This window comes from Electrophorus electricus, chromosome 16 (assembly GCF_013358815.1).
Source record: "Electrophorus electricus isolate fEleEle1 chromosome 16, fEleEle1.pri, whole genome shotgun sequence".
Lineage (NCBI taxonomy): Eukaryota > Metazoa > Chordata > Actinopteri > Gymnotiformes > Gymnotidae > Electrophorus > Electrophorus electricus.
The window spans coordinates 12,648,856-12,662,892 of record NC_049550.1 but is presented as its reverse complement, the minus strand read 5'-3'; the positions used below and the strand labels follow the sequence as shown (position 1 = coordinate 12,662,892).

General features: G+C 43.4%; 1 protein-coding gene across 1 annotated transcript; it reads left to right on the top strand.

Moving 5' to 3' along the window:
• Positions 1 to 1,222: 1,222 nt before the first annotated feature.
• tmem41ab (transmembrane protein 41ab) lies at positions 1,223 to 9,744 on the top strand. Its single transcript, XM_035534755.1, has 5 exons — positions 1,223 to 1,447; positions 6,460 to 6,610; positions 6,749 to 6,910; positions 8,055 to 8,194; positions 9,445 to 9,744. The coding sequence occupies exons 1-5, from the start codon at positions 1,308 to 1,310 to the stop codon at positions 9,641 to 9,643; spliced, it is 792 nt and encodes a 263-aa protein (XP_035390648.1). The 5' UTR covers positions 1,223 to 1,307; the 3' UTR covers positions 9,644 to 9,744.
• Positions 9,745 to 14,037: the final 4,293 nt, after the last annotated feature.

Sequence of the window (14,037 nt, the reverse complement as noted above, 5' to 3'; positions counted from 1 at the left end):
GAAGCTAACATAAATGTATATGATCTCAGCTTTTCAACACTGATAACAATTGGATTGGACTTGTATTTAATGCGGAAGACGTTCTTGTTCGGTATGGCACACTTAAAATGCTCGAGCATACTTATGGACCAGAATAGTGTACTGTGATCGAAGAATCTGGAATTTCCAGTAAATAATCTGGGTACTCGTTGAATAACTCAACTAAATTTACTTACTGATTTTGTGTATTTCATAGGATGGAAGTATGCCATTTTTTGGCTTTGATATAAGATTGTGTGGCTGCATGAATCCTCACCTGGGATCTAAGTGGGAATAAGTGTGTGACTGAGAGCTGGCTAAAGGACACTGATCTGAGGTCAGTCATAATGACCAGAAGTCTGATTAGAGGGCTATAAGAACACTGATCTGGGTTCAATTAAATGGAGACTGATTTGAGCTAAGTTTGCTGCCAGAATACTGATCTGGGGTCAGCAAAAAATGATTATAAGGCAATATATAGCAGAAGGGGACAGTGAAAATAACTGATCCAGAGTCAGTCAAATTGAACGTGATTACATGGCCATGCTCGAAAGTGAGAAATATAATAACATAAGTTTGTGTGTGAACAAAGCAAATAGACTTTTCAAAGAATGCATTCTAGAAATCGGTAAATGAGTAAGTAAATAATATATAAATTAACATTTAGTGTTAAATCTGTAAATTTTAAATGTTTAATCTATAAATTGTAATGTTTTAATCTTGGCAACAATTTACAGTGGCGCTTTTTTTTTGTCTGGTATAGTGTGCAGAACTGAGAAAAGAAGAGTTTTTTGTTGCTGTTAGTTTTTTTCACACCGTGACCCAGTGACAATAATTTAATCGTTAGAAACAATCCCATGCTGTAGTGCTCTCAGTGGCAGTTCCGTGGAAGTAGTTTTAGTCCGTTAAATTTAAATGTCTATATTCACATTGGGTTTATATACATTTAAATGATACACAGTTGCAGCGTTATATTATATTATATTATATTATATTATATTATACACAACTAGTTCTATTCAATGCAAAAGGCTATGGTATACGATATTTCTTCGACTGTAGTCGAGTGAAGGAGAACCCTTCCACTGTGTCTTGCCTGCGGTGAGCTCGTATTTGGATGAGCCCTGTGTCTTGGTCCGCCCAAGTCCTTCGATTGACATGGTGGCGCCAGCGAAGGTCCACGTGTGTCTGAGCGCCGAGGACGTAACTGGCGCGGCGACTCTATCGGTACTTAACTGGTGGAGCCGCAGAAAGCGGACAGTCGCTGTCAACGTGCTGTCGCCGGGACCATGCGCTCAGTCTGGGGTTTATTTGCGGTGGTTGCCGCGGCATCTTTCTACCTCTACCTCCTGACAGTGTGTCTACCGCCGGGTCCGCCACGCGTCCGGTGTCGCGACAGTGCCGGAGTTACGCAGGAGGAAGAGCGCAGGTGAGCGGTTCGGTTCGCTTTGTTTAGGGGATTTTTTTATGTCATAGGGAATAGGGGTTTTTTTTCGTTTAAGTCTACATATAATCATTTTTGTTTCAGCAAATGTGCTCACTCATCGAACAACCGTTTTTATACTGCACTTTAGATTGTGTAGGCTAACCGTGCGCGCTTTTTAAGCCAAATTCACGAATCCTGTTATCCTCATTATCCTTGGCAACAGGGCTGCGTTAAGCTCTTTTAAGATCAGCGCACTCAATAAACTTAAATAAAAGTTGACTAAATATCAAGTAACTAAACTGCCAGTTGAATCTTGCACGCAAAATCTCAGCTGTGCAAATTATATTGTGTAAACACCATATTTTCAGCGACCGAGAAACTGAAACACAATGGAACAAAACTCTAAATATTAGCACAGCTTCATTATCAGCCGGGTCGAGCCTGATCTGTAAGGAGATACCGCGCCGGTGAGAGTGCGCGCGGCTCCGTAGGCCACCGGCACGCGCGAGCGTTTAACGTCCGCGCGGTGTGGTTTGGCAGATCCTCACTGGCTTTTAATGAGCGCGTGTTTAGCACTCGGTGAAGAGAAAGGATCCGATACCCCTGCACTCAGAGACGATGGATAATGATGTTCCCACTAAAAAAAAGGTAATACTGGCTATTAACGTTTTCACTTTAATGGACGAAATGAGTTAATGAAAAATGCGTCCTGTTTGTCTGGAGAGGCAATACCTGGTAGTATGTATAAAAGCTGTGGCAGAGATGGGAACAGCTCAGATGGAGGAATGACTGGGAATCTCTGGTTGGTTGTTAATTGGAGGTGCGTGCAGAGCAACTCACGTTCCCTGTTTATTAAAGATGCATTCTGGATAACAAATTAATGTTAGAGGTATTTCCTTCTGCCCTTAAGACTTTGCTTAGCTTGAATCTCTCTCTCTCTCTCTCTCTTTCTCTCTCTCTCTCTCTCTCTCTCTCTCTCTCTCCCACCCTCCCTCCCTTCTGGTAGTTCAGTCAAAATACTCTTAAACATACTCTTAAACATCCTTAAATCGACAGTCAGTAGTAATCAATAGCCATAAACGCATATAATAAACATTTGAGTTCAGTTATTACCATCTGAGTTCATAATTATTACTGACAGTTGATATCTTTATTGCTTTAAGTTGTATAAGAGTATTATATATAACATCTTATCCATCCACTGTGCTTCTTGAAGTTTTGGTCAGGCTTGTTCTCTTTGGTTATCCATCAGCATTATACATACATGCCAACTGCAACTCATAGTCAGCACAGAGTGGAGCAGCGTGAGCGAGTCTGACGTGGCCAGTGCAAGGGCCACAGGAAACACCTCAGTGAGTGTCCTGTGAGGGGTGAAGCGCACAGGGCTGTGGGTAACAACACAGGTATATACTTGACCTTTGTCCACTTGGTGGGTTTAAAAGCTTGAGGGTAAACATAGATAGATAGATAGATAGATAGATAGATAGATAGATAGATAGATAGATAGACAGATAGACAGATAGACAGATAGACAGATAGACAGATAAGAAAGAAAGAAAGAAAGAATGAATTGCCCAACACACAGATAATATAAGGAGGGGATTTTCAGCCTAGTGGCCAGAGATCAATCTCACTTTCAATCCCGAGGGAACATTCTGAGCTGACGTGCTCCAACAGCACGCGCCATCACTCAGTCTCCGCTCCGTCACATTCACTGCACAGACTGGAGGGTGTCATCTCAGTCCAGTGGAGACTCCCTGCCTCATGCTGCCGTGTGTCAGAGTGTAACGCCAGTCCTCTCCCCGAGCAGCCGTCTACTCAGATTCAGATTCTTCCCCAGCCAGCAGAAAAATGAAACCTCCTTTGGGGTACAGGACACACCCAACCCCCGGCCCTTTCCCTCGGCCCCCAGCCCCAGGAGCTGATTCCGTGATGGGACTACTTTAAAGAGGTTCCCTGCGTTACTGAACTGGGAATGAGGAGAAATTTTTTTTTTTTTTCATTTACTGTTTACTGAATGTGGAGTGAGTTTTGAGTTTCTGTGTTTGTGCATAAGAAATGCCACCCAGCTGAAACTATTCATTTGATAGGCTGTTGAAGGGATCCTTTAGGTTGTAAAGATGACATCGGCCCTAACTTTGGCTTTGCTGTAATGGTGAGTATGAGGACCAAGTCCTGACAGCATGCAGGCTTAGACAGTTAAAAAGATCTCATGATTCCCACTGGAGCAGCCAGTTATTGATGTGCTGAGAGAGAGGAAAAGAGAGAGAGAGAGAGAGAGAGAGAGAGAGAGAGAGAGAGGGAGGGAGAGAGAGAGAGAGAGAGAGAGAGAGAGAGAGAGAGAGAGAGAGAGAAGGCCCAGGAAGTGAGACTGCTTGAAGGAGTACTCCATGTAACAAATGTCCTTGGCAGGAGAAACGGGAGAGTTAGCCTGTGCCTAAAATAAAGTGGATAATAAATAGAAATAGAATTTGGAGAGAGAGGTTGTTGTGTCTGGGTAACATGGTTATGTACATTTCACAGTTGACAGAAAAATAAACAGATAAATTGCAAAAATAAACAGGAATGCAATAGAATAATAGAATACAGACTGACTCTTTTCACCAAGTAAGATGTCAAGTCTCATTGGTATTGGTCTGCTCTGGGACCAGTATAAGTTGTCTTTAAACTGGTGTTTAATTGTCAGTTGTCAAGTAGAGACAAAAACTGATCTGAAGCCAGTATGATCTATATATTGTTGTGTCTTGTCATTGTAGACCAAGGCACCAGACTTCAGACCCCACAGGATCAATGCACTGCATAGTTTAAAGGAGTATTCTATAATATTCTACTACATCTGTAAATATCTGCTATATCTGTAACTTGTGGTCGTTAACCACAGAAAATCATTTTGATAAATTTTCATGTACTTAGAAAAGTACAGAAAATGCAGTGACTTGAAACAAAAGCATAAAAGCATTGAATCTGGCAATAAATATATAAAATACATGACTGTCACCACAGACATCCTATCCGTAAGGTTTTGTGGTACTTGTGTGCAATCATGCTGATCTATGAATACTTTGCTTAATGGCAGTAGGCTAGCAGTGATGCATCACCACAAATCCATCCCTCTGGAAATGTAGTCCCAATGTCTCAGAGAACAAATCCTACAGATTCACAGCTTAATTGACAACCACCTTTGACTGAAGAATTCCTGAAAGCGTTCTACACAGAGCGCCGATCTCCCTGTTCACCTGAATCAGGCTTTCTAGGGTTTGCCCACAGGTACTACAGCCTGACACTTTGACAGGATTCCCTGGGTGCTGGATTCAGGTAACTTTTTAATTCATTTTCTGAACCACTTAATCCACTTCAGTATCAAAGGGGGCCCAGAGCCTATCACAGCAGCAGGAACCAACCCTGGACAGGGTGCTCGGACACGCGGACACACACACACACACACACACACACACACACACACACACACACACAACACACACACACACCACACACACACACACAGCCAGTTTAGAGACACCAATCAATCTAACATGCATACCTTTGGTGGAGAACATGCAGCCAAGAAGTACTAACCACTGGTCCACCCATCTCACACATCTTGTTTCTGAAATATTACACACTCCGTTAGCCCACCTGGTCTCTCTCAGGGCTCAGCAGATAGGCTCTTACACTGTGTAAGAGAGGCAGGACTTTATGTTTTAAGTGAATAATAAGCAATAAAGACAGGCTTATTAAACAAGCAGTGAGTTTCAGACATTTGGCAGTGTAGTTCTCGATATAGTCATAGTCAAGGTCTTGATTCGGCGCTTGTGAAATTTACAAAGGCTGTTCCAGAAAAGGTCAGCACAAATGCTGTAACGGGTTATGACTGAAGTCCCCTGTCTGGGCTGTGGAATACACACGGGTTTCCCTCCTCTCTCTGCTCTGAAGGTGCATAAGTTGTCTGTGTACTGCCCTTAGCATTTATAGGGGATGGGCTGCACACACTGAGCTATATGCAGTTTAAGGAAATTCCCATGAAAAAGTCAAGAAGGAATGTATTGATGTTAGAAATGTGAACACACGCATGTATGAGTGGGTACTGGGTTCAGAATATGGTTTTTCTTCTCGCTCACACAGTTTCATTAGCGACCAGTAGTCATGGCACCTGCACTGATGGTGGTGTTACGTGTTTGTTACCTTCGGTAGCGCGTAAGGGAAATTAAACCCTCTGCTTTTGGTATATGGAAGGTTATTAGAGCCTGGTCACATGCCTCCCTGGCCAATGAAACTGCAGCATAAGACATTCATTAACCAATCAGAGAGTGACAAGCCTCACTGCGCTGTGGGCATGGCATGATAACTCTATGGGCTTGGTACTGTCCAGTGTGGCAGAGTTAAATTTCACTGGGTGTTTGTGGCAGTGGGAGAGTTCCTACAGCCAGTCTTGCAAACACACAAACACACACACACACACACACATATGCATATAGGCACACAAGTGAGAAGGCAGTGTGCTATTTCCATCTCAGCTGTGTCATGTTTTCATTTTTGCTAAAGGAGTATCCATAACTAAGTGGGTGTGTGGCACTCTGCCCCCTCACCGGTGTAGCTGCTCTGTACTCACAGTCCCATCTCCCACATGTCCTGTTGTTACGAGCTCAGCCTGTTCACTTGCCTGTTTCAGGAAATCTAATTTTCAACCCGACTGCCCTTTTTCAGATCAGTTTTGGTTTCAGCTTCTTGCTGCTGTCTGCAAGCTAAACCCGCTGGAACTTGGGCAACACGATCCACGGGGGGATTTGATGACTCACTGAGTCGGGGCCGTGATGCTTGCCTGGCTTGTGAAGTGTGCAATTTAGAAAGGGAATCTATGCAATTGAAAGAAGGGAATGGTCACGTGTAAAATAAAAAGGCAACTGTCATCTATCTGAGGCTTTAAGAGCTCAGTATGATCAGCTCCCACCAAGCTCCATCCAAAACCGATGCGTCAAACGGGAACCTTTCTCTCTGTGGCCCATGTCTCCCGCCAGGCTGCATTTCCCGTCGGACCTGGAAGAGCTGCGAGACCTGGCTGAGCTGTTGCAGTTCTATAAGCAGCAGCATCCAGGCTACGTGCTGCTGCTCTTCTGCAGTGCCTACCTCTACAAGCAGTCCTTCGCCATCCCCGGCTCCTCCTTCCTGGTTAGAGGGAGCTGAAACCCTCCAGGACAGTCATTCGCATACAGATTAAGCGTAATCGTAGGCTTCACTTATGCCTTTCAAAATAACCTTGTAGCAAATATCAGACGGTTACAATAATTAAATCCTTGCCGTTCCCAGAACATGCTGGCGGGGGCGCTGTTCGGGCCCTGGCACGGGCTCCTTATCGCCTGCACCCTCACGACTGTGGGCTCCACTAACTGCTACCTTCTCTCCCGCACGTTCGGGAAGCACCATGTCATCCGTCTCTTTCCTGACAAGGTGCTCCTGCTGCAAAAGAAGGTGAGGCTGATTACAGGGGGTGGGGCTTCTGGGGTCTGATTATGGGGGTGGAGCTTTAAGGGTCTGATTACAGGGGTGGGGCTTCTGGGGTCTGATTATGGAGGGTGGGGCTTCTGGGGTCTGATTATGGGGGTGGAGCTTTAAGGTCTGATTACAGGGTGGGGCTTCTGGGGTCTGATTATGGGGGTGGAGCTTTAAGTGTCTGATTACAGGGGTGGGGCTTCTGGGGTCTGATTATGGAGGGTGGGGCTTCTGGGGTCTGATTATGGGGGTGGAGCTTTAAGGGTCTGATTACAGGGGTGGGGCTTCTGGGGTCTGATTATGGAGGGTGGGGCTTCAAGGGTCTGATTACAGGGGTGGAGTTTCAAGGGTCTGATTACAGGGGTGGGGCTTCTGGGGTCTGATTGTGGAGGGTGGGACTTCAAGGGTCTGATTACGGGGTAGAGTTTCAAGGGTCTGATTACAGGGGTGGGGTTTCTGAGGTCTGATTATGGGGAGTTGAGCTTCAAGTGTCTGATTATAGGGGTGGAGCTTCAAGGGTCTGATTACAGGGGGTCGGACTTCAAGGGTCTGATTACAGGGGGTCGGACTTCAAGGGTCTGATTACAGGGGGCTTCAAGGGTCTGAGGCCTTCCCAGGTAAAGCTTGTCCAGTGAACAGGTCTGTATGTATTTATAGCTATTATTTTTGTCAATTTTTGATGTAATTAGCCCCTCATGAAAAAAAATGTTTCAGGCGTTTGTCTGTCTGTCTATCTATACATCTAACTGTCTATATGTCTTCCTCTTTTTTTAAAGCTTCCAATTACATTTGAAACTGCAGGCCATCGGTGTGATGGTGTGGTTACTATGTGTGTCCACTAGATAGTGATCTTTCACCACGCTTCATTTCTGTCTGGGTTTGGCAGCCTTGAAGCAGAGCTGCACTGTGGAGAACAGGATTTGTGTCAGCACACAAGCGCATTAGTGCATGATTGGCCTAATTAGTCGGCATAATGAATGTGTGCTTGTTCTGCCTCTCAGCAACCCTGTCTCTGAACGATCTGCAAGCTTTTCAAACATTTTAATGCCTTTATAATGCAGCCGAATTGACCCGCGTCTGCGGAAGATGAATGCAAGATTGCCTCTCTCCCTGTATCTCTCAGGCAGAAGAAAACAGAAGTAGTTTGTTCTTCTTCCTGCTTTTCCTGCGTTTTTTCCCAATGACGCCCAACTGGTTCCTGAACATCACATCTCCTATCCTCAACATCCCCATCCCCATATTCTTCCTCTCTGTCCTCATCGGTGAGCGCCCCCTACTGGGAACACCTCATACATGTCCCAGCTACAGTGCTGAAAAAACTTCCCTGTCAAAGTTTTGTAAACAGAGATTATGACATGGAGAGTTTTCCCCAATGGAATCATGCCATTCTGCCACTGGCTTTTGCTAGCAGTGGCGGCAGGTTAAACGGGATCACATCTGGTTGTTGTGTATACAGTTGCTCGTTCCACTAGGAGTCTGGCAAGCGGTTAAAACTGTATGGAAATCGTGTCCTTTTCAGGACAAGAGCAGATGATACTGACCCACAGGCCATTTAAAAAGGGTCGACTGGACACAGGTCAGAAAAAGAATGTCCAAGTCTGCATGGACACCATAGCCTAATAGACTTGGGTCTTGTGCCCTTGTAGTTTACTGAACATCAAATCAAATCAAATCAAAATGTATTTCTAGAGCGCTTTTTACAACAGAGGTTGTCACAGAGAGGCTTTACAAATGTCCAAGTCCAAGCCCCCAGTGAGTAAGACAAGGTCGACACTGGCCGACAATACTCACCGCAAAAATATCAGTTTAAAGAGAAAAATAAAAACAAAAATGAAAAAATAAGCGATTAATGTCTAGCCCAACTGTCTAGAGGTCCTAGTCTGGTCCCGACGGTGTGCATGTGTCTGAGAGCCATCCTGCAAGAGAACGTCCATGTGACTTCAAGACAAACGTGTGGATGCATGTTGTGATCAAATTTAGTGCATGACCACAAAGCACATAGTTGTAAGATATCTCTGGTTACTGATCTGGTGGGAATTTAGACAAATCATTCCTCCCTGAGAGAATTTCTCCTGTTGGTAGGGTGCGTTTGCTCATATAACTGATATTATCCTGACAAATACGTTGACTCACATAAGGACGCAGTGTAGATTCTGCTATTATTGCAAGGCTTTTATTTTGAAGGACCTGATTAGCTCTAAATCCCTGCGTATTTGCATCCATTGTAAGGATAAAAGTGGAATAATGTTTTGACACGTACATATCATATCTTGATATACTTTTATTCATTGATTTAGTTGTAAAGAAATGGGATCAACACTATGGATCAATGGCACAAATCTCCACCTGCATTGCCAAAACGCACTGCTCCTGAAACTGCCTACAGACAGAGTAGCCTAAAAGTTCTCTCCTCGGTACATTTTTGGAAGGTAGTCCTATATTTCTTTTTGTTTTAGGTTTATTTAAAACCAAATCCCACTCCTGGCTTCTCGCTTCATGTAATCCAAATCCAGCTTGATCCCCTACAACTTCATCTGCGTGCGGACTGGGGCCGTCCTTTCTGAGATCGCGTCCTGGACGACATCTTCTCGTGGGCGCACTCTCTTGCAGCTGCTGCTGACCGCTGGCGTTTGCCTTGCTGCCCGGTGCTCTGATCGCTACTGCAGTCACTCCCGCCTTAAACTGGACGGACCTGGAGCCCAATGGCAATAGCCCTCACCCAGACAACGACCGCAAAAACAGACGACCTGGTGGATGGCCGCAGGGCTGCAGCACTGCAGTGGTTTGTGTTCGCCGGAGTAGTTCTCTGAACGTCTTAACCCCGATGGACTATTTAAAGTGATGTTTGCTGTGGTAGTTCTTGTAGTTCGATGCCTTTTTGTTTTGTTTTGGGGTTTTTTTTTTTGGAAAAGATGCTCCTTGTTGGATTCTGACACAACCGAGCTTGTGGGCTGTAATTTTCCGAGCTGATTGTGGTGTGTTGCAGAAGAGAAGACACTAAACTGTGCACTGCCGGGTTTGCGGTTGCTCAAAACTCTGTTGAGTCCTGCCACTGTGGGGAAGCTAAGGGATAGATTTGATACCCTGATTGCAATGAAGTGAAAAAATTAGTTTGGTTCTGACTTGCAGAGAGCTATTGTAGTATGAAGATTCAGGATTGAGAGCCATATCATGTATCTCAGGTGTTGCTGGTTTCAGGACAACTGTAGGTGCCTAAGAAATTTGAAATGTCTTACACACACACCACCAACACAAAATACTGAAGGAGTGTGCTTTAGGATTTTCTGTTCCTGTGTGTCTCAGGCGCTGTAAAGCATGTTTACATATTTTATAGTTGTGTTTCTTTTTTAAATATTTAAATAGCGTTTTATGTTTCTTAAGAGATAGCACATACTTGTAAAATACCATGTATTTATATAAATAATTTGTCTTGAGTCTTGACTTCAGAAAATGTTCAACCTCAAAAGTTTTCACTCAGTATCCCTTTTTTCTGCAATAATATTTTTGATAGCCTATAAAAGAATGTCTGTGATAACAGAAGCAAGAGAGCTTTAATAGTGTTTGTGCCTTAAGCAAGGGAAATGCTTTTTATTGCACTTTTTAATGTTCAGTGCTTCAGTCTTCTCTGGTGGTTCTAGACTGCTGGCACATGTCCCAGAGTGCTACAGCACACAGCTGATTGAGAGTAAAAGGGTCACAGTATACTTTCACTGACGAATATTTATATTTCATTTTAAATACAAAACATACCAAATTACTTAATTACACAGAACTAGATTCTGGCACATGTTTTATTCTCATCTCTCAGCCATGTCTCGTTTTCACATACTGTGCATGTATTTTATCTAGTTTATGCATGATATTCTGTGCTGGAGTGTTTTTCACTGTATTTTCAATGTTCAAACAATCAAAGGATGACAATGAGGTGGTTAAATATTGTCTTAAAGGGTCTTTATTGCTCATGTCCAAGCTGGTGGGCTTTGTAACTCACCTAAAGAACAAAGGGGGAAAAACTGAACTGAAAACAGAAAAACTTGTGTAATGAATATAAGCTTGTGTCTCCCCTAATAACTCTTATAACCTGTCCCCTTCCTGGTCTGACTTATCTAAAGCACAAGCCACTCACAGTAAAGGCTTTAACAAACTGACAGGAAACAGAAAAACAACAAACTCCAGACTTGCGAGATGCGCATAGTCCTACTTACATTGGTTATGTGGAACTGCCCATGATATAGAAAAACAGGAAGAACCAGGCCTGTATTTGAAAAATGACAACCACCGAGTTTGACAGTGAGCAAACTTTTTACTAGCGACAGAGATCAGATGGCCTATCATGACAGGATCAAACTCAAATCTTTTTCGACAGAAGTTCCTATGACCACAAAGACTGGTTAGCGTGCTATTCAGAACAGGTGGGTTAATGTCCAGACTATCTCAAGATACTGTAGCCTTTTCTCTAAGAAATAAAGTAGCGCAAAAAAGAGAAAAATCTTTCTGATTTATGCTACAAAGAAGATTCATGGTTTACAGAAGCTGTACTTACATGTGCCAGGTTTAATTTTAAACTGCTACTCAGTTTCTTTCCACAGTTGTGTATTTTACCTTTTGACTTTGAATCTGTCAAAGCCAGTATTCTGGGACAAATCTAACCTAATGCGAGACATGCCTACAGTAATCTGATCTATCTTGGCGGTCAGTTACACTAGGCTTACTTAACACAAGACTCCTTCAGGCCCCATATGCAGCGCTTACGGCAGGAGCCACTGGAAACTCGTTCCTGGGAGAGAGAGCATACTGGCACTATATACACTTTCTTCATGTTTTGTCTCTCTACTTTTTTATTTTTTATTTTTTTTTTAAAAAAAATGCTCAAAACCATGAGCTTTACAAGGTGTACAAAACATAAAAAGAAATTCAACCGCTGCACTGAGGTACCCTGTTCTTGAGGTAGGATCATTCTAGTTGGTGTCACCTTTTCCCACTGATGTAGACAATCACTGGCATTACTTTTGCTTATCTGAGCAATAGTTGAGCACCAGACTGCTCTGTGCCACATACATTTCTTGGCTGGTAACATCAGAACAGTGTGTAACACACACACACACACACACACACTCACTCACTGGTAACATCAGAACAGTGTGTAACACACACTCACTGGTAACATCAGAACAGTGTGTAACACACACACTCACTGGTAACATCAGAACAGTGTGTAACACACACACTCACTGGTAACATCAGAACAGTGTGTAACACACACACTCACTGGTAACATCAGAACAGTGTGTAACACACACACTCACTGGTAACATCAGAACAGTGTGTAACACACACACACTGGTAACATCAGAACAGTGTGTAACACACACACACACTCACTGGTAACATCAGAACAGTGTGTAACACTGATTAACATCTGATCAGTGTTACTCTAGCCGCTTATATTTGTCATCACACTGATGGCTTATTCTTGTTTTTAAAGTCAGCATTGATATCTTTTTCAAAATTACCTTTATAAATTCTAAAAGGGCAGTGTTTCTCACATAAAACATCTTAAAAAGAAAAAGAGACCATAACTGCCTCACATTTGCTTGTTTGTCCTCACATATTTATAGTATAAAACAGTCATAAATATTCATCTTCTTTTTCTATGTACGCTACATAAGAACTTAACACAAGCACTCTCACAAGCGGTGTTCTGTGTGATGGCAGAAGAGCCACAGGGAACCGCACACCAGGGCCAGACAGCAAGAAAAAAGACAGGATAGATAAAACGAGGGAAAAAAGAGTAAGAAAGACAGGTAAAGAAACACAGGGTGAAAAAAACAAGAAACAGGATATGATAGCAGCCAGGTAGGAGGCCAGTCTCCCCAGTACCGCTGTATTAGGCGGCCAGTCTTCCCAGTGCCACTGTATTAGGTGGCCAGTCTCGTACTGCGTGTGACCTGGCAGGAGCCAGACCTGCTGAGGCCCTGGTACACAGCATTTGCACTGTTAAGTTTTGAATCTGAATACAGAATACAGTTTGGGGGTGAGGGGGATATGTGACGCCAAAGATGCTTAAAACAGTTTTAACAATGCTCTGAACGATTTTGTGATGATTGGGGATTTTACAATTATTAGCATATCGCGCTTGACCCCACCCCCGTAATTTATAGGCTGGGGTCAGAGGGCACTTTCATCTAAAAACTTAAAGAGATAAATCCAGCTGAGTAGAAAGAAGCCATCTAAAAAAGGAACACATAGAAAAGTGGGTAGAGTAAGCAAAGTCTGGAATTAAGACGTTGGCCCGCAGGATAGTGATCTGCACCGTTCCCCTCTAAGTGCTTGTGCTAACCATCAAAACGTAGAACTTAAACTAGGCCTGACTGTTCACATTAAAGGTCTGCACCGAGTGCTCAATTAGTTAGCTTGTACACAGCCAGGAAACAAACAAAAAAACTTCGCCCTGTGATTAGTTAAGGAATTTGCACTGACCCAATTTTACTAATTTTGTCAAATCTGGACGTGTGATTTTATGCTCGCAATTTTAGCCCAAACTAGGTATCTTAAACGCTTTGCACAATCTTCCCTAGGGGCCCTGAACTTAAACCGCTACTGCGAATGACTTCAGCCTTTTTTACACTGACAGAAAGCCCGTTACGATCTTCTAATAAATTAACACTGTTGAAACAAACAGAACTAGCAACTCGTCGTCAAAACCCTCTTAGGTAGTCTGTATCCACATCTATCTGACTTGAGCGTCTTTAAGCGGAGGTCAGGCCCGTGTTCACCCCAAACGCGCTCATGCCGCCTGACTGGCTACTGTCCGAAAAAGCAAAAAATAAACCTGGCGTTTGCTGGTAAGATCGTCTCATACTCGCTCAGGCAGAAGAACGGCACCTTAAATAATAACCTCTGCATGTGTGCTTATCACCAACAGGGGGCGTTTTTGCGCACCGTCGCGCAGCATCTCGACAAGTTAAACGTTTAACGTCCCTCTTTACATTCCAATGTCGTCCAGTCTGGCGCACTCACTTGTTTTGTGTGTGTATGTTTTTTTTGTGCTCTCTTGCGAGCTTCGGTCGGTTTTGTTGTTTATTATTATTATTATTATTATTTGA

Bases quoted from the DNA above. Each gene is read 5' to 3' on its own strand.
- tmem41ab (XM_035534755.1), top strand. From the start codon at position 1,308: ATGCGCTCAGTCTGGGGTTTATTTGCGGTGGTTGCCGCGGCATCTTTC. The intron at 6,611-6,748 runs GTTAGAGGGAGC...TGCCGTTCCCAG, and splicing joins TCCCCGGCTCCTCCTTCCTG to AACATGCTGGCGGGGGCGCT. The intron at 6,911-8,054 runs GTGAGGCTGATT...TGTATCTCTCAG, and splicing joins TGCTCCTGCTGCAAAAGAAG to GCAGAAGAAAACAGAAGTAG.